Consider the following 24,186-nt stretch of genomic DNA (forward strand, 5'->3'; position numbering starts at 1 on the left):
CATGTAAAGAAATTGCAAATTAGTCATAACAGACTCTTTTATTGCCAAAATTTTTCACTGGAAGCGCTGGCATCGTTTTTATTGTCCCTACCATGACTACGCACACAACGAAGGAAAATATTTGCATAATGTTCAATTATGTAATTCATTTACTATATGACAAAAATATGTGTTTTTTAAGATTTTTTTGTTTCAATTCTAAGAATGAAAATTTAAAAACATAAAATTGCAAAATCTTAAGTATAAAAAATAACATATTCTCGTTCAACTGAAAAATATTTTGGATATCCTATACGAGAAATACCTTTAAATATAGAAATTCTCTTCTACGAAGAATGTAAAAATGAAATTATGTGCGCTATTGTTTAAAAATATTCAAAGTACAACAAATACTTTTTCTAAAAATATTTATTTCAAAAAATATTTTAACATGCATACAAATAAAATATGTAAAATTTTTTAGTCTATAAAAATAATATAAATAAATAAATATAAAGTTTTTTTTTTTTTTTTTTTGATTAAATTTAACGTTTCACACCACTTTTTATTTCAGATGCAGTTAAACGTGGTCGATTAAATGATCGTAATAGTTTTGTTTTTGTAACCCTGTTTAGGAATAAGCTTGTTTTGGCCGAATTTACCTCTGATTTTGATCGTTTTCCATTTGCATTTGAAATTTCATTTTTCACTTCTCTATTGAATGAATGTTTGGCTCTGCTCATACTATCTGTATAAATATTGCCATCTTTAGTTATCTGAAATAATAAATACTTTGTCAAAATAATTATTATAATTGGTTTTCGTACAAAGTTAGTTTCTTGAAATGAAATGAATATTAAAAATAATACTAGCGGACTTAGAAGATGTTGTCCTGGCCGAACGTTGAATTAAGTACTGTGAGTGGGTTCATCAAACGTGTTTTAGATATTCTAATCTGCGTAAAAAAAACTGTCACCTATTCCACTAACATATACTGAGCCCTGGGATCCACTCAAACACTCACAAATAAATAAACTCGTAAACACACAAAAAAAAAGTAAAACTAGATCTACTCGTAGGAGGATATCTCACAGACGCCTCAAGTTCGACATTTACTTTTATGATCTTTAAAGATTCAACTCATGTTAGTATTATAATATCCGGGACAAAGTTTCATTGTGGGAATTGTTTGATTAATCCTTTATTTTTAATAATATTCAATTAAAACAAGGACAAAATTCATCCGAAAGCCCATAATATTTGTTATAGAGTCCAGATAGTAGATCAATTTGTAATTTTTTGAATGCTAATATCTTTCATTGACCAACTTTTTGGTAATAATGTACAAAGGCCATTCGTGCAAGTATGTAAATTTTGTACGTTCTTGTGGTTTTGAAATAACAGGAGAAAAGAAGCTATTTAATCTCTTATATCTCAGAATGAAGCCCTATTAGAATAAAATTATAAAGAATTTGTTTCTTTTGCAAATTTTTTTATTTTTCTGGTATTTATACCCAAAGTGGCTGTAGCACAGCTTACTTTTAGCTAGCATAGAAGAATAAATTATAATAATTGTAGATAGCACTATTTTAATGGGTATGTCTGAGAAACGGTGGTCGGAACTCCATCATTATTATTAAAGTCACAAAACATTGATACCAAAACCTGGAGTGTGATTTTTTTCCGATGAAACATCATTTTCATAAACTTTGGATCAATATGTACAACGAACTGAAATAGAATTGATTTACTAGTCATATAATAGTATTGAGCAACAAGTGCAAATTGTGTCCCACGCAGGACTGGAATAAGTTACCACTCTGGTTGTAACCTTTTTTAACCCCCGAAATAAAGAAAAGGGGTGTTAAAAGTTTGACCGAAATGTATGTGTGTCTGCCTGTATGTCTGTTTGTGGCATCGTAGCGCCTAAACAATTGAGCCAATTGTACATTTTTTGGTTTTGTTTGAAAGGTAATTTAATGGACAGTGTTCTAAGCTATGTTTCAAGTGCAAATTCAGGGTTCCGTACTCGAAAAAACTATAAGCTGGTTATCTTCCAAATCGGCTTAGTTTGGAAAAGATTTTAAGAAAAAGGCAATTTAATGGAGGGTGTTCTTAGATATGTTTCAAATACGAGTTTAGGGTTCCGCAGAAGGGGATTGCCTATTTATCGTACGTAACACAGTGCAGAATGTACTTATCTCACTTCTGTGGAGCAAAATATTCTTATATCATGGAGAATATTCCACGTTGTAATCTAGCTGTGTGTCAAAGTTATTCTCGAATACACTTTCAATTTACTATCTTCGACGTGACAGAACAACTGTGGAAAAGCCGCCTATATTTAGATACTCTGGTTACAATTGCAATGTTTCTTTATTATACTTACATGGATAAAACTTGTAAATAAATAAACTAAAACTGTGTCCTTAAACTTGGTAGGTGTAGTTGTGTTTCTATGTTTGTATGATGGTTCTCTTCTTATTACGCTACATAGGAATAGTTCTTATGTAAAGAATAACATATAGAATTTCATCCTAAGGCTATAATGTATTAAAGTTTTGTTGTACAGGTGAAATGTATTACAATCTTATATAATATATTCTGTTACATAAATTCTTTACTTTATCTTAGACCATTCGAAGCTATCTCTATACATAAGAATTAAGCTACAGATAAAAATATCTTTGTGAATAAAATTCCATAGCGATTCATAGTACTTGAAGATTGAAGTGTTCAACGTCTAATGCATTTGGAATATTTTTAATTGTTTTCTAACCAAAGATTTATTGCACTCTAATTGGTTATATGTTTCTGATTGTGTATTTAGTTAATAATCTAATCTCATTTTATTTCATGTAAAAACAAGTGAAGCTAAATCGAAACTTGCCACCGACGGTGTTTATTAATACAAATAAATAAGCCATACAAATCACCCCACGTTTCTTCTCATGATCTTGGCAAATCAATTCCAAAATTTAAGAGGGTAACGTTGTGCGACCGCCCCTTTTTTAAGCATTTTCTGTCAATTTTTTATTATTTTATGTTTTCGTTACGAAATAAATAGTAAAAACTTGAAACTTTTGGATGATGCTAGTTCATTTGGTGCGTTTAAATGTGCTACCTTATAAATTCCAAGTGAATTGCTTGAATTGTTCTCGAGTTTTGATGTAGGAAAGTTTAAAAAACACAGTTTTCAGAAAAATGAAGTCATTTGAAAGGTTATTTAACGGAGAGTGTTCTTAGTAAAAATGATCTTCAAAATCGATTCAGTTTGGAAAAGGCGTGACATATAATTTAAACATATAAATAATTACTATGTAAATGAATGGTCAAATAAACATGGCTCAATTCATTTCGAAAAGTGAAATGGTAAAATAGTTAGGTAATTCAAAAAAAAATAATTTAAAAGAACAAAGTCAACTCAAATATTTCAATTTCAATTAAAATATTTCCAAAAATTTGGCCCGAAAAAATGATAGCTCTCTAAGTATCCATTTCATCTCATCTGATGTCCTTGACCGTCACTTTGATATCGATTAAAGAAGGAGTGTTATAAGTTTAAAGTGTTTATCTGTGCGTCCGTGTGTTTCTCAGTGATATTGTAGCCCGCAAACGGTCGAACCGACTTGATTGAGAACATTTTATAGATAATTTTCCAAAAATCGGTTTACAAAAAATAATTCACATTTGTCGGGGGTTTCTTAAATTTTGTAACTGATTATGTAGACAATAACTTTCTCTTAATGTACAAAACAGAGAGAAACAAATCGCCAAATAACATGTACCTAAATCAAAGAATTTCGAAATCGATTTCCATTTCGTAATATTTAAGCCACAATTAAAGCCTAAGTTTATTTATTACCAAGAATTTTACCTTCCTCAAATCCTAAGAAAGGTGGAAAAAAGGATCCTTGAAATATCGTGTAATGCGAAATTACAGGTACGACTAAAGTAAGCTATTTAAATATAACATTAAAAATCCCTGTATATGTGTGTTAATATAGGATGAAGATAGTAACATAATCGTTACATAATGGTTACAATAATAAACATGTAACCGTAATATTTATACACAAGAATGAAATAACATATAAATAAGTTGAATAAATGAATGTGAAAAAGTGAGACAAGTGAATGGTTTGTTGTTGTATTTTGTATATATAAAACACAAAGTGCCAAAAGCAAAATAAAATTGCTTTCGAACTTAGTGAATAGAAAATATACTGCACGTTGACAACCAACAAATACATAACATTCATATTTTATCTATTCCTAACATGCATTGTGGATAACAGAAATGTTCCCCTATTGTAATGGTACAAGTGAAATTTACAAAATTTTAAAAAACCCCCGACAAATGCGATTTATTCTTTGTAAACCGATTTTTGGAAACTTAGCTATAAAATGCCACTGAGAAACACACAGACGCACAGATAAACACTTTAAACTTATAACACTCCTTCATAAATCAATATCAAAATGATGGTCAAGGACATCAGATGAGAAGAAAAGGATACTTAGAGTGCTATCATGTTTTGGGAAAAATTTTTGGAAATATTTTAATTGTATTTGAAATATTTGAGTTGACTTTGTTCTTTTGAATTATTGTTTTGAATTACCTAATTATTTTACCATTTCACTTTTCGAAATGAATTAAGCCAGGTTTCTCTACAATATGCCATATTTTGGCATATTGTAAGAAATTTTTGTGTCTTATCATTTTTACCTTATAAGATACTTAGAAAAACTTTTTCTCTGTGCTATTTCTTTAATAATTATCTCAAAAATTAAGATAGAAAATATTTAGAACTTGCTGCAAATATTTTTAAGATTTAGAAGCATATCTTATGTTTTTAGTTCGAAATAAACATGTTTATTTGTACGATTAACATCGTGTTTTTATCTCAATATCAAACAGTTTAAGAAAGATTGTAATTGCTACGGACAAACATCGAAGGTACGGTTTGCTATCAAATAGAAACAATATTTTCGAAGTGTTAATAATTCAATGGGCGATAAGTATACAATTTTATACACATACACGGTTTGTACTATAAAATTCACAATTCTTCATTACATTTTACGTAAAAAAAAAATAGTACACAACATGCATTTTATATATTATAACTCATAATATTATACATAGTTATAATACTACTCATTTATATAACAATGCAGAAAAAAAATATAAAAATTCATATACAATAATTATAGTCAACAATAGCAGAGGAAAATTATTTAAATATCATATTTTTTACTATTCATTTGTTGTTTCTAAGCTCATTTTCACTTGAAATGTATACATTGTGTTAGAAAAGTACCGGAACAGTATATGAACTAAAAAAATAATTATTTTACAGAAATTATTTTATGTACACCAGGTACAGTTTTGTTTCATTCTCTTCGAATCATCCCCATTAAATAGGCATATAGAGTAAACCGGTGCACTCGTATAAAAAAGTAAATCTTATCGTGAACCATTTTTAAAGATTCAAGTTATTTGGCCGTTGTAATCTTAGAAATGCATAGTTCAATCTTTACATTTTTTTAAAATAAAGACGTATAATTATTTGAAAAATGCCTCGAAACATTTTTTGATCTTCCACCGTTTTTAGTTATGTATATATTATGTATAACATGCCTTTTTTACTTAAAAAGGAAAAGTCATAAATTCAGCAAGTAAATTCAAAATGTACTGAATAAACTTAACAAATTAAACGGCATGAATTTCCAGTGATTGAAAAATGACTGTATTACAGTTAAGCCTTTTTTTATAATTAAAGGCTGACGATTACACTTAAGGTAGTACTATCGGTAATGGACTTTGCATTCAGAATTTAATGAAACTTGGCATAGTTGTCCATTATTATATCATAAGTAACCAGTAAAAATTTTTAGGGGCCTCCAGAGAACTGAAAATCTGAACATCCAGTTTTGTGAAAGAAATAAAATCTGTGATTTCTCATAAGGATCAAAGTTATCATATCTTTAAAATATCTTTTTTTCAGTTCTCTGAAGGCCCCTAAAAATTTAACTGGTTAATTATGATATAATAATGGACAACTATGCCAAGTTTCATTAAATTCTGAATGCAAAGTCTATTACCGATAGTACTACCTTAACCATGTAGCCATTTTTTATTTTTAATCTTTTGGAGCAACAACAAACCTTATGCTTATGTACAGTCACGAGAAACGATAATTTATTATAAATGTAGTTTAGTATTATTATGCAGGCCACGTGGATAGTTGTCACAGAAAGACTCCTGTCTTAGTAATAAAATATTAATAAGGACTTATAATTCGCCCAAGAAGGAAAGTTATACAAATCTTTTTATGACCAACACTTTGTATAAAATTTTAAAAATCCCTACAACGCTTTACTATAGCACGGTAGTGATTTCGACGCAAACATTTTTTTCCAAACTATTAATTATATTAGGGATAATAGTTTTATGGAAAATTGGAAATAAGCAATTTGAACTCTAAGAGGAAGTTATGCCAAATTAAAACTAATAGAATTTCCAAAATTGTTCGTTTAGATAGTATTATTAAACTAACGACAGTTTTTGGCTACGTAAAAGTACAGTTCCAAAAATTTTCCTAAAACGATTACCCTAAACACAAACCTTCTGTCTATACATAAAAGCTCTACGTGGCATTTAGTTGTTTTATCAAAATTGTTTTATCACATTCTAGATACTAACAAATGCATTTATTATATGACTTTATCTTGAAACATCAATAATTAATTTGTATGTAATAACAATGTCAATTTAAATACATAAATTCTATTCGTTTTAATAAAGTAACAACAAAATTTTCAATATAAAACGATTTTTGATTGGTCATAACATATAAATATTCAACATATTTTTATTATGAAACCAAATTTTTGTATTTGTTTTAAATTTTTGTGTACTTTATATAAGTCAAAGTCCCTCATACATGATATTTTTAATAGTTTTTGCTATTCATGATATTGATACTTTTAAAATTTTGGTTTCATAATAAAAATTTGTGTGTGTTCTGTATAGGTTAGGTTAGACTATATTGGCTGTCCACGAAGGACACACTTAGGCTATAGAACTCATTGTGATACCATATATGAGTTTTACCATCTTTTCCGCTGATCATTTCATTTATCAGCTTCTCAATTATTTGGAGAGTCTAAGTACAACTCCTTCATGCATATACCATGAACTAAACAAGCCAATCACAACTCTTAATTAAATTAATTTTGGTTGTGGCAGCGGAAATCGAACCTACAACCCTAGGCATACCGCGAACGGAATCGGTTACGCTTTGACCAACTGAGCTACTAGGGCTGACGTGTGTACAAATGAACAAAAATAATATAGACAAGAAGATATATATAATTTGGTTCACTCACATAGAACAAGAATGAAAGAGTTGATTACGTCCTAGACCGGATATCTAGAGTATCTGAGTTCGAGTCACGGCATCTGAATGAAAATTTTTGTCAAATAAAATGAAAGAATGCTTTAACTGAGGAAAAAACACTTTAGTACAAAAGTTTTTCCTGACGTAATTCGACATATTTTCGTATTTATTTTACTTTTTAACATCAAAAATTGGCGGAAAGAAGCAACATTTTTCGGTAAGTATTATTTTTTATATTAATATATATAGATATGCAGGAAGCAAACCAGAATGATATCACTGTAAACACTGTAATTAAATAACAAAAAGACTCGATTGATTTTCGATTCTGTTAAAATAATCCGATATAAGGCTTATTGAAAAAAGCATTTTGCCCATAAGCTAGCATAAATATTGACACTCTCTACCAAATTACCATTTTAAAAAAAGAAATCAAAATCGGTTTATCCGTTCTGGGGCTACATTGTGCCGTAAAATTTTGTTAAAAATCAATGCACAAATGTATTTAATCCTGTAAAATGGCATGCATAAACATTCAAAAACGTATTCCACTCTTCAATCGCGTTTATCTCGGTTTTGTGCAAAATACGGACATTACTTTTGGTACATTCTTATACAGAATTTAAGGCCCTTTAAGATAATAGTATAACTTTTTTGAAGCTTGGAAAATTTGACGAAATTTCCGATCTAGGCAGAAAAAAGTTCATAATAGCACAGAAAAAAGTTCAAAGTTTTTTTAATACCTATATCTATTAATCACAGAAAATCCATATGAATTTTGATAAATTATGATTAATTTATAAAGAAAACTTTTAAATTTTGGTACCCTTTTCATTTTTGCATGTAAGTACATTGTATTTCAAAATACCAAGTTTGACCAGTTTTAAAACAATTATATCTAGTTCTTGAAATCTTAAAAAATGAATGAGGTTTAAAAACAATTTTTTGCCCTCAATTGTACTATAAAGCTTTGCTATAAATTGTCGCTTCACAATCATATTAATGTAAAATGTTTTCCACAAAAAACAGTTAAAAAATATGATTTATGCATATCATAAGCATAAGCTATTTAATTGCATAATATTAAAATGTTTTATGTTGTTTTTAACTGAAATAAAATGTGATTTAATAACTGAAATAAATAATAATTCTAAAGAAATTAACGAAATTGCAAAATGTGTAACAAAAATTGCAAATCATTTTTTTGAAAGTTCATTCATCGTTTACGCAGATAATAATGAAAACAATGATATTGCGAATACAATTTTAAAGCAGATCCGTTTAAATTTTTCAGTACGTTTTGCAAATGGTGGAAATATTGACAACAATAATATATATCCAAATTATATAATCGTACCAGTCAATAATGATCATCTGCATGACCGTTTGGAACAATTAAAATTGATGTTGGATTGGAATCCACAATCGATGTTTATCGTTGTCATACGCAATATGGAACAGTATCATTTAAAGAGAACGGTCGAAGTACTATGGCAGGCTTTAGTATCAAATTTTGTAATTTTATTTTACGATAATAAAAATTTATTAACCTTATATCGGGCCAGTTTTTATAACATGATATCGAAATGTGGGGCAGAACCTTATATCGAAAATATTGGATCTTGTAATGGTGATTCAGATGATCTACAAGAATTGGTATTCTACCAATATGAACCAAATAAATTTTTACGAAATTGTATTTTTGATATTTTAACTATTAAATGTGAGCCACTTGTGTTTAATGCATCCAACAATCATGATCCAGGTAAAAAATATAACTAATTGGTAAAAGAAGGCTAGTAATAATAGTTTAATAGTAAAAGGACACCATTTCGTGCTGTCCAGACACCTTTCGTTGTTTAAAGATTCATTGAAATAGTGTCTATAGTCCTTTAATAATTTATCGGAATGAATGGCATAATTTTTTAATATTGTTAGATAACTAACAAAAGTTACACCGGAGCATTGAGAACACTACTTTGTAGCTCAAAATATCTCTGAAAAATTTTAATTTTGGATGTATCGGGCGTATTTGGATGTATTTTAAAAAGTTTAAATGAAAATTTATTCAACAATGGGTTTTTGGAAAAAGTATCTTGTAGTAAAAGTTGTTCAGTTTGATGTGGGTCATCCCTCAGATACCTTAAATTTCACCTAAACTAACGAAAAAGGGTTTAAAATCGATCCAAAATTTTTTCGGCAGACAACCAGACACACAGACACTACAAGTTAAAAGAAAGGGAGTAAAAACAAAAATAATCATGTAGGAAAACTATTATTGCTCGTTTTCGGGCTCAAGGCCACTTTTTACGTCCTGAACACATTTTAAATTTCAGTTCGATAACTCTGAACGTTTCTTAGTAATCGTGCTCACGGATGGATGAATGAGTAGATAAACGAAAATGGACTAATAAGACCAAAATTTTGTTTTTAACATCAAAATTGCTAAGCGTGACAAACTTGTGACAAAATTTTATCTACTATGATATATTTTTTCATAGGGTTTAAAAATTTTCGAACTAAAATTCAACAAAAACTTTTCAAAAGAAAATTCTGTAAACTAAGCGACTTTATACATAAAAATTGGAACTATTTATTTCGAATAAATTGTATTTCGAATAGATTTGAGAAACATCATCATTTTTTACAGGTGTTGGAGTAACATTTATTAAAGCACTTTCCAAAGCGACTCATATTCAGACAAATTTTCCAAAAACAAAAAATTTGGGTATTGCAAGTGAAGCAGTAGCCGAGTGGCTTCAACTAAAAATGAATAACTTACGAACACTTGGATATGTACTTTGTACCGGATCCTTAGCTCAAAATCTACCATACAATTTGGTACAAACCTACTACATGTTATCTGATGCATTATTGTGGATTATACCAGTTCCAGCAGAATACGCAAAATGGAAAAGTATTGCTTTTGTTTTTGGTTGGAAATCTTGGTGTTTGATTTTCATTGTTTTATCAATGAAATCGTTTTTTATTTGGATATTTTATCGAAATATACTGCAAAAATCGTTTTTTAATATATTTTTAATCCAGTTTCAAATGATTTTAGGTAAGTAATTTTCAGCAAATAGGCTTAGTTTTAAGCGAGATATCGAAAAGACTGTTAATCAAAAATTGTGGAGATGTTGTTGACCTTAAAGTAAAATACAATTAGCCATTGAGCTGTATTTCTTAAACTTTTGTTTTGATGGAACTAAAAGAGATGTATTAAAAACTTACTTGAAATAGTTTAATAAACTTACTAATTTAAACTTTGGAAACATTCTGAAATGTTTGCGTTCGATTATTTTAGAATAATTCTTGAATTATTTGAAATGATAAAACAAAAATTTGTATATCGTGTGGTTAGGGAAACGTATATAAAAAATAATTAAAAATATGGAGGAAGGCGGTGGAAGTGAAGAAAGCTTAAGCTCCAATTTCGTGTATTCATAGTGGAAATTGTTTTAAAAATGAAAGAAAAATTGCTCTACCGTTCGCTTACTAAAAGGTTTGCCATAAATAAAACATAGATCACTCTTTTGGAAAAATCTAATTTTAGCCCTGAGAACCAGCGCTATAAATTAATGCTTCGATGCGGTGCTATGAAAAAAAGCTATCATTAGGCAAGTTCTCGTTCAGTCAGATCAATCAGAAATTTAATTTAAACATGCTTCCAGTTGGCATAAAATGTTTAAGTTGAGGCCAATGTGAACTTTGATCTAATAGACACTCCTTTGCCATTAACCGAACTGCTACGTTATTGCAATTTTTGGGTTGTCATACCTCTCTATATCATTTGTAATTAGTAAGAATTCCAAAATTCAAGACCGCTATTATTTAGGCATACCAACTATTCCTTTGAATGGGACCAGCCAATCTAACATTTTTGATACTTATAACTTAGTGTGTTGTCAAGGTCAATACCTCCACGGCAGCTCAAACCTAAAGAGTTAAGTTACGTGCATAAATTTAATTAGGATTAATCTATTTATTCATAAAAAATACACTCTTTTTTCAATAACATTTTATTTTCTTTAATTAAATTTTTAGGACTGCCAACTCAGTACCAACCGAAATTACCAATACTACGTATTTTATTTTTATTATGGCTGATTTCAGCATTGCATTTAGATTCTGCTTTTCAAGGAAACCTTATGAGTATTTTAACACAACCACATACCGTCAAAAGAATCTCATCTGTTAAAGAACTCATAAAATCACCATTAAAGATCATTGCTCCTGCGTACGCATACAAAAAACTAAGTGATAAATTAAAAAATCGTAGCATAATCAGTCGTAATGAACGTTCCAAAGATGATTTAAAAGAAGCTGTTCGCAATGGCAATGTAGCAACAATTGTGACGAGTACAACTTACTATTACTACTATGAGCTAACTTTAAACGAAGTATCTAAACGTCAAAAGTTTTATCGATTGAATAAAGAATTTTTATCATACCATTTAGCAATGCTGTATCAAAAGGGTCATCCAGCTATCGACAAGTTTAATTCATGTATTTTATTTCTTCATCAAAGCGGTATATTCAAAAAATTATACTTTGAACTACGTAGTAAATTTATGGTTAAGTTAAAACGAAATACAATTGTCAGTCATGCAATACCATTATCGTTTAGTCATTTGGAGGTGGCATTTTTAGTATTAGCTTTAGGATTGGCAGTTAGTTTTATAATATTGGTTATTGAAATTATTAGTTTTGTTGAAAAGAATAACTTATTCAGTCAACAAACAGGGTGAAGCTATAGCACAATAAGTACGAGATGTGTACTTGTACCGTATGTTGCATTTTCCGATATTTCCGCGCTGAAAAATATATTCAGCCAGCCATATTGGCAAATCAATCGAGTGTCAAATTAAAATTAAAATAAAAATCGAAAGGATAAATCTTATTAATATAAATAATTTATTGGCATACGACAATATACGGAGCTGAATTTGTAACAAAATTGAACGCTTTGTTAATAAATTAATTTTATAAGGTTATTAAAGATGACATTTGAATCAACCACTGTATGAGCTTATCGGCTGAAAATAAAAAGCTTATCATCTTGATACTTATGGTCCTAAAAGTGAAACCCTTTTAAATCGCAAATTGGAGAAATCTAAAAGGTTATTATTTATTTTTGAACCCCGCATTACTTTCTTCATATTTCATGTTAATGACTTAAAATTTTTAAAATAAAAACTGTATTCATTTTACTACGTATAAGTTGTTGTTTTTACCTCTATATACGACTAGATAGAGACTAGTTTTTGTCTGAAAGTTCGATACAATTAGTAGAAAAATTTTAATGAAATCACCAAAAACCAAAAGTAAAAGGTCAGACTTTCCAAGATAGATTATTTTTAATCTAAGATTTAAATCTATGATTTAACTTCAATTTTTCCTAAAATATTGAAAATAATAAGTTTACATTCTGTGAAAATTATGAATTTAATTTTGCTGTCTATTGTTATGAAAAGTGAATGCATTCAAGCGAGAATTACTTACATACAAACGCTTATAAGCATAACAAATTATCCCTGCATGCATAATCGTAAAGTTTATATTAAGTTCTTAACATCAATATTCATTTTAAACTGTATCTAATCCCCAAAAACACAAATAAAAAACTTTTCCATGTATATTTTTAAGTTGTTTCAAGTTTCACATCTGCCATACTTTTTTTCTCAATACTTTAATAAAAAAAAACAGTAGTTAGTATAAGCGGATATATTTTCTATTAAACTTAAAATAGTAATAAGTTGGTAAGTAACACACCTATTTTATTTTTTAGAACGAGGGTTACGTAAATAATTACCACCACTTGATACAAAACAAAAGTAAAATTACAACCCCTTATATCATTTTCAGTGAAGAGAAAAAATATAGTTTAATTGATAATTAAATGTAAACGATGCAACCGACGACCCTTCTTTCAAGTGTTTAACACTCTGATAATAATATTTTTTCAACTTTGGAAGCGATATGTATATCTGGCTCAATTTTCATGTAATGCGAAAATTTAACCACAAAATTTTTTTCTATAGAGAAGATTCAATTTTTGTTTCTATTTATTATTGTTGCTACCCACTCACATTAGCTCATTGGCTTTCATCACTAAGCATCGCCTATCTTTCCACACAGTGCAAGTGAGACACGTGTCAACATCTGAGGTAATTGCTTAGGTCAGCAAGGGATATTTATTTAAAAAAAAATACATTTATAAAAAGAATATAGGAACATTTATCAAAAAAATATACATTGAATATAGGGACATTTATCAAATACGCATACATTGAATGTCAAATTTGCATTTCACAAAATGTTTTACGTAAAACATCGTGATCTCGCTTAACTTTTTCGCTTTTTGATTTGTAAAAAATACTTATCACGTAAGACTTTACATCTTTTCTTACGAATCTACAATGGTTGGACCTAAGCAATTACCTCAGATGTTGGAACGCTTAAAATCGTTTGACACTATAACTCATCTATATAACTCAAACGTCAATGCATTAGCTATAACCATCATAATTTTGAAATAAGGCGGGAAGCGTATTACAAGTTCTAAAATCCAAATATAGATTTTCAACATATCTTTACGTTTAATAGTCAGGACATTGTATGAGCACCACTTTTAGATTGATGCCTGTATGTAAGCATGTGTGTGCGTTCGTTAGTCCACAGTTTTTCGAACACACCCAATGAGATTTTTAAACATAGCTATAAGATTTCCAAACCTAGCAACACTATAAACATGTCAATGTGGCGATTTATTGTAAAAGATGTGTTTGTGTGAAAAAGAATTTATTTAAAATTATTTAAAAGTTATTTTTTTCCTCCACCTTTCCTCCCTTATTGTACGAAAATAAAGCTTAATTACAATTATTAAGTTTAGAATTATTACGTATACATTTTTATTTGTAGTAAAGTGTTCTAAGGAGTTCCATTTAAGTTTATTGGCGAAAACTATAGTACAATGACGTCATACCTGTTGTAATAAACCCTATAAAGTATTGTTTATAACGGTTATTTAACGATCGAAAATGTATATAGTTACTTAGATGTATATTATTATTAACTTAAAGAAAAAAGGTGACTCACTTTCATACGTATTTTAAGTGCACATCAATTTTATTTTCAACAAATAGTTATTTTCTGGATTTTATTTACCGAAACAAACTATATTGGATTGCTTGGGGAGTATATACCAAGCTCTCACAAATTATTATATCGATCGATTCACTGCAGACATTTTAAACTATTTTAAAGGAACAAAAATAGTTTGTTAATTTTAAGTTTAATTAATATCAAAAACGATATTTTCAAGGTAGATAGTGGCACATAAAAAAATCCATGAACCCTAATTTTCTGCCGCGTTTTATATAAGCTACTGAGTCGATGAGGAGCATTTTCTCTCGGAGGACATACTTCAGAGCGGACATTTTTGAAATAGAGGGAAAGAAGAAACTCCCTATCGATCGTACAAGCGTTACCTACTGCTGACAGATAAAATCCTCTGCCCCTCCTTCCAAACGCCTTATACTTATGTACTGAAGTAAATAATTCCTAATATTCGTTGGGTTCGTAGTCATGGTGGGACAATCAAATCGACGCGAGTGCTTCCAGTGAATAATATTGGCCTAAAAGGTGGCTGTTATGATTAATTTTCATTTTATTACATGTAAATTGTACAGCAAAAGTCAAATTAAAATTATTGAAAAATAAAGAATAATAAAACTAATTTTTATATTAGAAATTCTGAAAATAAGAAACGAAATTACACAAATAATATTTTTTAAATGTAAACTAACATAATTACTTATTTCAAATTGATAGAAAATATTATTAAATTTGTAATGTAAACCGTATATGCAAACTAAAGAGTTATATGCTCATCCATACAATTATATTAATAAAGTAGTGAATCATTACCATAGAAAACGGCAGCAGGAAACCTCATGCAATGTACGAATATAGTTTTTAATTTTCTATCTTTGCTGTCTTAATATGCCCACCCGTCTCTGTTTGAAAGAAATAATGAATTAATTTTATAACGTACGATTCTACGAAATATTTTTAATACGAAGTAGGTAATTCTCAATCATTCTCTCTAGATTTTACGAAAAATGTTTACGATTTGATAGTTTTTTATATAGCCATTTCTGCCTAGTTATTTTATTTCTACGGGATGTTATTCGCGTTTATCTATAATTTAACAATGTTCCAAAATTGAATATATAGAAGTAAATAGTTTTTAAAGCTTCAAGGCATATATTTAATTACCGATTTTATATAAATATATTTTCTATCGCGATAATACCTCTACACGCATTAGTGAATTTTCATTTAAATATTGTAATTTTTGCATATGAAGCATAGTGTTTGCAAAAAAAAAAAATGTAAATGATCGCATACACAGTTAATATATCAATATAAGCCAAAAACGACAAAGATGAAACATAACATTATCGGTAGTTTTGATTTCGAAGTGAAATGCGTAGGGTAAAAGTGATCAAGACTGCATGGTTTGTATTATGTTTGTATTTTTTCAACAACAATTAGTTTATCAGTGTTTTATCATTTCCTTTATTGGTTAAGGTAGTTCCTCCGCGACAGTCCAGTCAAAAAGTTTTGGACTAATACTATCATTCAGTGCATTAACTGTGCTATGACTATTATACATATACCATATATTATTTTCACAAGACTGTAGTTACACACTAATTTATCTCCTATACGTATACAGACACACACTATGATATATACGTTTACCATTAGTTTCTATATCCTCTCCACAAAAAACATCGCTAAAACGAGTTATTTATTTAAGTTTTTTATCGAAACTATATGGTAAATAATTTTTATTTTTTTTTATATATTTTCTAAATATAGTATTCTACATTATATTAGTTTTTCATAGAGATGGTGAACGTCATTCATTGATAAATAAATATAATATTTGTAAATTTGTGTATTTTTATACGCTTCTCCCATGTACACGTACAAATTGCGTCACTTTTAATTGCTAATATCTCATGTATGGCATGGTAAATCATCTTCTAATTTTAACAGCATGTGTATTATGAATTAAATATTTTATATTCTGAGTTTTGAGAAATTCTTGAAATATCACTTTCGTGTAGGTACTACCTTAAACTATATTAAGGTATACGTAGAGAAGAAGACGTGGTAGTGAAGATGGACGTAATTTTATGAAAGTTAAACAAATACATGGAAAGTATAGGTACTAATAATAACTAATATTACATTTATAAAAAATTAATTTCTAACATAAACAACAGAACTCCATTTTTATTGTAAGTCCAATTTTTTTTTTAAACGGGTTTTTTGAAATTGAGATTAAACAAAGGCGCGTGAGAAGAGTTCATGAATATGTGAAATATCAAATAAAAGAGCTGAAAATTAAGTCAGTAATTTTACGCTACCTAAAATCATTTTTTTAACATTAACTCAATTACGCGGGGCTATTAAAATGGAGAAAGAGTGTTGGGAAGTTACTACCACCAAAACGCACTTGTTTTAAAATTTAGACAACTTGCGTTCCAATTCTCTACCACAACTTGCTCAACTCTAGCTCAACTTGAAGCACAAGTGCACAAATTCTTAAAAACTTTGAAAAAAACAATTTCTTTCTTTAGAATCCCGTCCAATCTTCAGTTCTGATTTAATATCATCGATCTGCCTATTAATAAATCCTCCTTACCGATTTTCAGCTCGTTTGATCAAAAGAAAGCTGCTTGATCTCCAAGGTTAGGTTAGGTTATATTTGTTGTCCACGAAGAACACGCTTAGGCTATAGAACCCATCGTGATACCATATATGTGTTTTACCACCTTTCCGCTAATAGTTTCATTTATCAGTTCCTCAATTATTTTCAGAGACTGAGTGTACCTCCTTCATCCAAATACCATGCACTACACCAGCCCATCACAACTATTAATTAAATTATTTTTTGTGATGACCGCGGGAATCGACCCCGCTACCCTAGGCATACATACAGAAAATGTGACAAACAACCCATGAATTATTGTTGAGGCCAATAAAATTTTCGGAACCAGAAACCCAACATATCAATTAAAGTCAGTACGCAATGTAATATGAAATATTGTTGATTAAAATTTGGTAGGCTTATTCAGAGTCTTCTGAATTAAAGTACACTTTTACATAAAAATACTGAAACGGAAAATTAAAAAAATCGACTCTTGCACTCTTGGGCGGTTTTACTATACATATTCACAGCTTTGCTACGTGTTTATGTGTGTATTTTATTGTCATTATATACACCAAAAAATAGTTTTCCTGTGTACTACATACTATATAAGTATTAATAATTTTTAGTATATTATGTCACATACAGATTTTCCATTTATCACTTTTTGAATGATATGCAATTAGTTTTAGAAATATATTTTTCGAGGGGCTTATTTTATATACTGTATTCGATAAATTTCATAACATACAACCAGACTTCATTGAACGAAAAAAATATTTTGCAGCTATGGCATCATTATGTTAAACTATTTTAAATATTTCGCGATATAACGGGGTGTTCCTTATCACCCAAGACTTAAAAAAAACGGAGAATACATTTTGTAAAAAAAAACCTTTGAATTGTAATATACTAATGTTTAATCGTATTTTAAGTTCAGTTAAAATTTTGTAATAGATCCTACACTTTCAGAAATTTCAGTCTTTTTAAAGTCATTCTTCTGTCTTGTGTGATTGCTGGAAAAAAGATAAAGAATGCAGAAATTATGTGAGAAGTATATGAAAGCTGAAAATCAGGATAAACATTTTTTCTAAAAAGCTGTCTTTAAACAATTTAGATTTGAGTACAATCACTGTAAAGAATTTACTTACTTTAATATGTTAATGAGATACTTTTTGGCAAATAGTTCTACCAAATGTTAACTGAACGCTTTTACAAGCGAAATTAATCAGTCTTTATAGATTATTTTCACCACGATTTTGGTAGTTATTATCGTATTTTCATGATTTATGTGATTACATTAAAAAAATTAATGTTAGATTTGCTAGCGTTTTAATAGATATTGATCTCGGAAAACTAACAATATCGCAGAATGTAACTATTGAAGTTACATTACATTGTCTCAAGAGTATGAGAAAAATTAAGTCAACAGTAAGTTTTGAATCTGATTAAGATTTCGTTATTTTCACAATAATTTCATTGTCTGGTTCATCTTGAGTTTGATTTGCCAAAGAAAGACAACTTTGCGATAAATAAAAAAGTTTGCGATAAATAGAAAAACAACAGCTTAAAACTGACAGTTAAATTTGTATAAAGTCTAAAATATAAAAAATAATTAGATACATTCATGGAAGTTGTTTTATGTTTTCTACTCTGTTGATAAAAATTTAATTTAATTTATAATCTGTAAACATATTATTAAAGACAATTAGTTTACTCATTAAACTCGATACTATAAATAAGAAATTTCATATATAGAATTACGATCGTCGAAGAGAAAACCGATTAATTTTCGAAATGCATCATTATATTGTACTTTCTCTATTGGTGTATCTGTATTATATATAGTATATATGGTATATGTTATAGACAGGCAAATGATATATATTTACGATATTCTTACCCCACATATATTATATATTGTAATCGTAAACTATACTCATCGTTAAGTGAACCGATAATAAGGACACACATTTATAGTATCAATATAATACGTACAGAACAAATCAAAGGGCGTTACAATGTGTAAAAATAGTAGTCAGTTAAATCTTGAATACAAACACTAATTTAAAATCATTTCATAATCTTATAAATTGAATCATTTTTAGACAAAATATGTGGATGGAACGTTTGATGGAATTCAAATGTAAACGCATTTCAATTATGGGTATTTAATAGGAGATCGGACTAAATTTTTTGATTACTTTAGATGAATAATTCTCACTTCATAAAAAACAAAGTGAAGTTGGCTTTTAAAAATTTTTACTAGTATGCAAAGAGGAAGATACCCACTCGTGACGTCTAAGTGGGTATCCCCATAGAGATTACATATAAATCTTTGAATGCAACATTTGATTGCTTACTTATAACTTTTTCGTTTTTTGATCAATTTTAATTTCGCTTTCAAATTTTTTCCTGGTATCAAGTCTTGTTTTATATTTTTATGGGTAATATGCTGCTGCCATTAGGTTGGAAAATAGGCATCTAAAATCTATTTTTATGATTTGCTTACCAGAGCGTTTTTTTATTACAAAGTTAATAGAGAATAAGAATAACTTGTTCTACAAATTTTCATCTAGCATGATTGAGTATAAGCATTGCTTTCCTTATAGAGATCCAAGCAATCAATTTTTAAATTTTCCTCATTTAATTTAAGTAAAACCAATAGAGTAAGTACATTAGTAATTTATGTATTATTGATGTCTGTCTATATATGGACAAACAAAGGATAATGACTAAGTATAATAAGTATTTCATATATAAAGGAATGGTTTTCTTTGACTATATCTTATTCTTCTAGTTCATTCCAGCATAAAACACAGTGATTGTCTCGTAATGTATATGGTTTAATGATTTGAAAACATTATAAACAGTGAATCATAATATTCAATACTAAAATATGTAAAGGGTGTCATTTTTAAAAGGAATAAATTTTAAGTCGAAATTAAATCCATAAAAATTCGGTAAAAACATTACTTTGGATCGGTGGACATCATGTCTAGCTTGAATAAAACGTAAATTGCGCATGCTACTAAAGCTATACCTTGTTTATTTTTAATGGGAGGCAGGAAAACCACCATTCGTATGATTCCACATTCGTATAATTTTCTGTGGGGATACGTGTAAATTATGTCGATAATCCACACACATAAAATTAATTATAGTCCAACATTGACCATGACATTGCTGATATACGCCCTTAAGTGCTCGATAATAAGGTCAAACATACAAATTCTCGGTTATACTAATGGGAGTCAGCCTCGGGACTCTTAGTACTGTAATCACATCTAAACACAAATAGAATTAAATTAGCTTACCAATGAATCCAATCTTTATTAAAAGAGTGTTTCTAAATCTTTGGGCGATTCTATAAAATGTTTGGGGGTTATAACTATCTGATATCATGATCGCAGCCGTATTATTATTTCTATCAAAGTGGTCCCTTCCTTGACACATCCTACCTAAATTTTCCTAGAATTCAAACAGCTATCTGCACAAAACTTGGTCACACAAAGTATTTGTAAAAAATACTTGGCAGGAAACTTTATATATTATAAATTATCCCTGTATATTAAAAATTTATCCCTATATATTATAAATGTGAGAGTAAAGATACAAAAACTAGCGAATAGATTTGCATGAAACTGTACAATAATATAGCTCATACATCAAACTCACACATGAGCTATAATTTATAAAGATACTTATATCATAAGAAATTGAAAAATAAAATTTAGTCGATGACATTTCACTACGCCATCTATGATCATCATTTTGAACCTGTTCTGATACACTAAATGAATCAATATCATAAAATTAATAAAATTAAAAAAAAAATTGAATTTCGTGCATATATTGTAAAATAATTCCTACCCCTATTTCAAGTGTTAGGGGGGGGGGGGGGTAAGCGACAACAAGAGAGGTGGAGGCTATAACGCTGTGGTTTTTACTTTTAAGCCCAGCGAAGTGTACGAGTATCATGCTAGTAATATAATAATACAAATCAAAAAGTATATATATATATATATATATATATATATATATATATATATATATATATTTGTTAGTTATAAATTAAAATTGATAAGTGTCCTATAAGAACTTGAACAGCGAAAGCTTAAATGTACTTTACTACTTAGCTTCTATCAAACAAAATACACCCTGTGTTTTCTCATTCTTGTTAACAAAAGTTTAATATTGAAAACTAGACCTAGTTTTCTATCCCCTTACTTATTGTTTAAGACCATATAATATTTTATTTATGTCCCTTCATTTAGTACATCATCTGTGCCCTATTCGTAAGTATATGTATACGCATCACTACGTTAAAGTATTGTCAGCATTACATTGTAAATAATCGAAAATTAACGTATAACTTACACTAGGATTGAGGATGAAGAAAATAAAATTGAGAACTTTTTTTCACTTACAATTTATTATAGCATCAATGAAAATCAGTTGAACTATTTTACACATACACGATATGAAATTTAGAAACCTTATTTTCGATTAATACTTTTTATTAATATTAGAGACAGCCGTTAGTACTTTCTTTCAATTTATATCTATAGATGTTTAAATTTTCGAAACACTGTGGTCTATAATGACCCCTCTAAGAAAAAATGTAATTTATAGCCAAACTATTCGAGATAGGTATAACAACGAAATATTTTTGGCTTCTTTATTCAAGTGTGCAATATTGGCATACAAATTTCTTGTGATATGCTCAGACATTTAGAACTATTCAATATTTCTCAATAGGGATCGTTTTACTGACCTTGTAAGAATAGCGGGAAAAATGATCCCATTGCATTTTCACATAAAATATTAATTGTTCTTATAAATTACATCAACGAGTAGCATGAAAACTAAAAGTGATAAAAACATATAAATCAACACACAAGGCCCCCGCCACACGATGGGGTATCGTTTTATCTATTGTTGTTTTACACACAAAATAGGGATCATTTAAATGTATATAAAGGGGATCATTTTACTTGTAACGACATATTTTAATATCGTCATAAAAACTGCAGGCCTTAAAACTTATTATACGCCCATTAAAATGTGTTAATAATATTATTCAAAGCCAACTCAAATCAAAAGTAAAACAACCAGCCGACGAAAACTGACACAAAAAAAGAAATTTTACGTTTAAATTTGACTTACCATAGATCATAAGCACTAAACTTTATATTTTTTCTATGACACACAAAATAACGTATATATCCGCCATAAGTCTCTGTTGAACGATTAATTTGATTACGTGGAAGCCATCTATCGATAAATATACTATATGGCTTTTATGGTTCATTTGAAACATCGAGGGGTCATTTTACCTTGAGGGATCATTATAAACCACCTTCTTCTATACGTATCACACTCTTGATAGTGAGAAGAATTCAACGACACAATATTTATAAAAATTGGTTCACTAATGAGATTTTCTGAAAACTTTGTCCCGAACAACTTCAGGCTTTAATTTATAGTCTCGTACTCTGGCAATTTATCCCCACTGTTACAGATAACCAAAAATAAATTACAGTTGATCTCCTATATCCGCAATCTTTGATTGATCGTTAAAATATATTATTCGAACAAGTTTTATTTTAAATTAATTCTATTGATGGACGTAAGACATAGAGCTACAAAATAAATTCTTAAGAAAAAAACGATTAAGATTTCGAAAACAATCCAAGAAATTAAATTTAATGAAGTAATTTACCATAAAATTAAGTTTTATACGATTATTATGCACATAAAAAAGGTTTATATAAGAAAATTTATTAGTTAGTACATATAAATTTTGGTGTAGGTACTTTATTTTCATGAAAACTATGTGTTTATTTCATTATTGTTTTTATTGTTATAGAAAGTTTCATATTACTGTTCTAAAAAAAATGCATACAATAAAAAAACAAGGACAACAGTATACATCATTTTGCAATTACCTCAAATTATTTTTCACAACAGTGTGACCATATAGTATGAAAAAGTATACTAAGTTGTTCAAAAATATAGATATTACACAATATGCTCAAATTTTTGTTGAAAACTCTAGTGCAGTATTATTGAAAGCCTTGTTTAAAAGAAGAAAATTATTTTTCGTAAAACGGTGGTCTGTACAAAAACTGTTTTCTCAGAGTGTTTTCCTAAAAGTGTAACTAAGTTTCTATGTTTGAGAAAATGTCTCCAACAAAGTTGTTTAATTTTTTTGTAAGGGATGTTTAAACTTTTCTTTTTTCTTGTAAGGTTTAAAAGTTGTGTCCCACAGATCCATAACCCAATTGACCTACGTTGCTCAATTAAATTTACTTTTTATGTCCTGAATACACTTTAATAATTTCAACACGATTTCCCTTTTCCTTCTTTATTTTGTTTTTGGTTTATTGTGATAATGGATGGATGGATAGCTTAACTAAGTATATTATCATTTTGTTTGTAGCACCAATGTTTCCAAAGGTTAAAAATTGAGTGAAAACTAAATAAAGGATATAAAAATAAAATTGATAGGCCTTTAGGCAATTACAACTCAACAACTTTTCAGAAATAGAAAATATTTACTTTCCATCAAGATAAAAAAAATTGCATCACAGAACATTGAACATTTCGCGACAGGCTACAAATTATTTCAAAATATCACTGTATGTGTTTTTCATTTGATTTTGCTACAATTACTGGCAACTATCTTTTATTACCGACTACAACATTCTCCAGTTTTTTTATTATTATTTAGTGTTTTGTTTTCAATTTTCTTTCGTTTTTTCTGCTTTATGTTATTCATTTTTATTTTTCTAGTAGAGTATAATTGCTATGATAGTTTTATTTTTACATTAAACCCATATATTTGATTATAAATTCCTATAGAGATAATCTGGTCATCTAAACTAATAGATATTGCAAGTGAAATAACCGGAAAATGAAACTAGAAAATTGGAATAGAAAAATTCTATGCATTTTCTCACGTTAAATAAAACCGTTTTGAATCTCTGAAAAAGGCGGAATAAATGTTCAACTGTTACCTGGTATGGAGTAATCTTTTCGCTCCGCCATAACTTTATTTTGAAGAAT

General features: G+C 28.7%; 1 protein-coding gene across 1 annotated transcript in view; it reads right to left on the bottom strand.

The window, feature by feature from the left end:
• Positions 1-524: 524 nt before the first annotated feature.
• Positions 525-24,186, bottom strand: part of LOC123292140 — a 67,607-nt gene continuing 43,945 nt past the window's right edge. The window contains exon 9 of the mRNA XM_044872700.1: positions 525-755. Coding sequence (XP_044728635.1) covers positions 525-755 — 231 coding nt within the window. The remainder of the gene's footprint in view (positions 756-24,186) is intronic.

Source organism: Chrysoperla carnea, chromosome 1, assembly GCF_905475395.1.
Source record: "Chrysoperla carnea chromosome 1, inChrCarn1.1, whole genome shotgun sequence".
NCBI lineage: Eukaryota > Metazoa > Arthropoda > Insecta > Neuroptera > Chrysopidae > Chrysoperla > Chrysoperla carnea.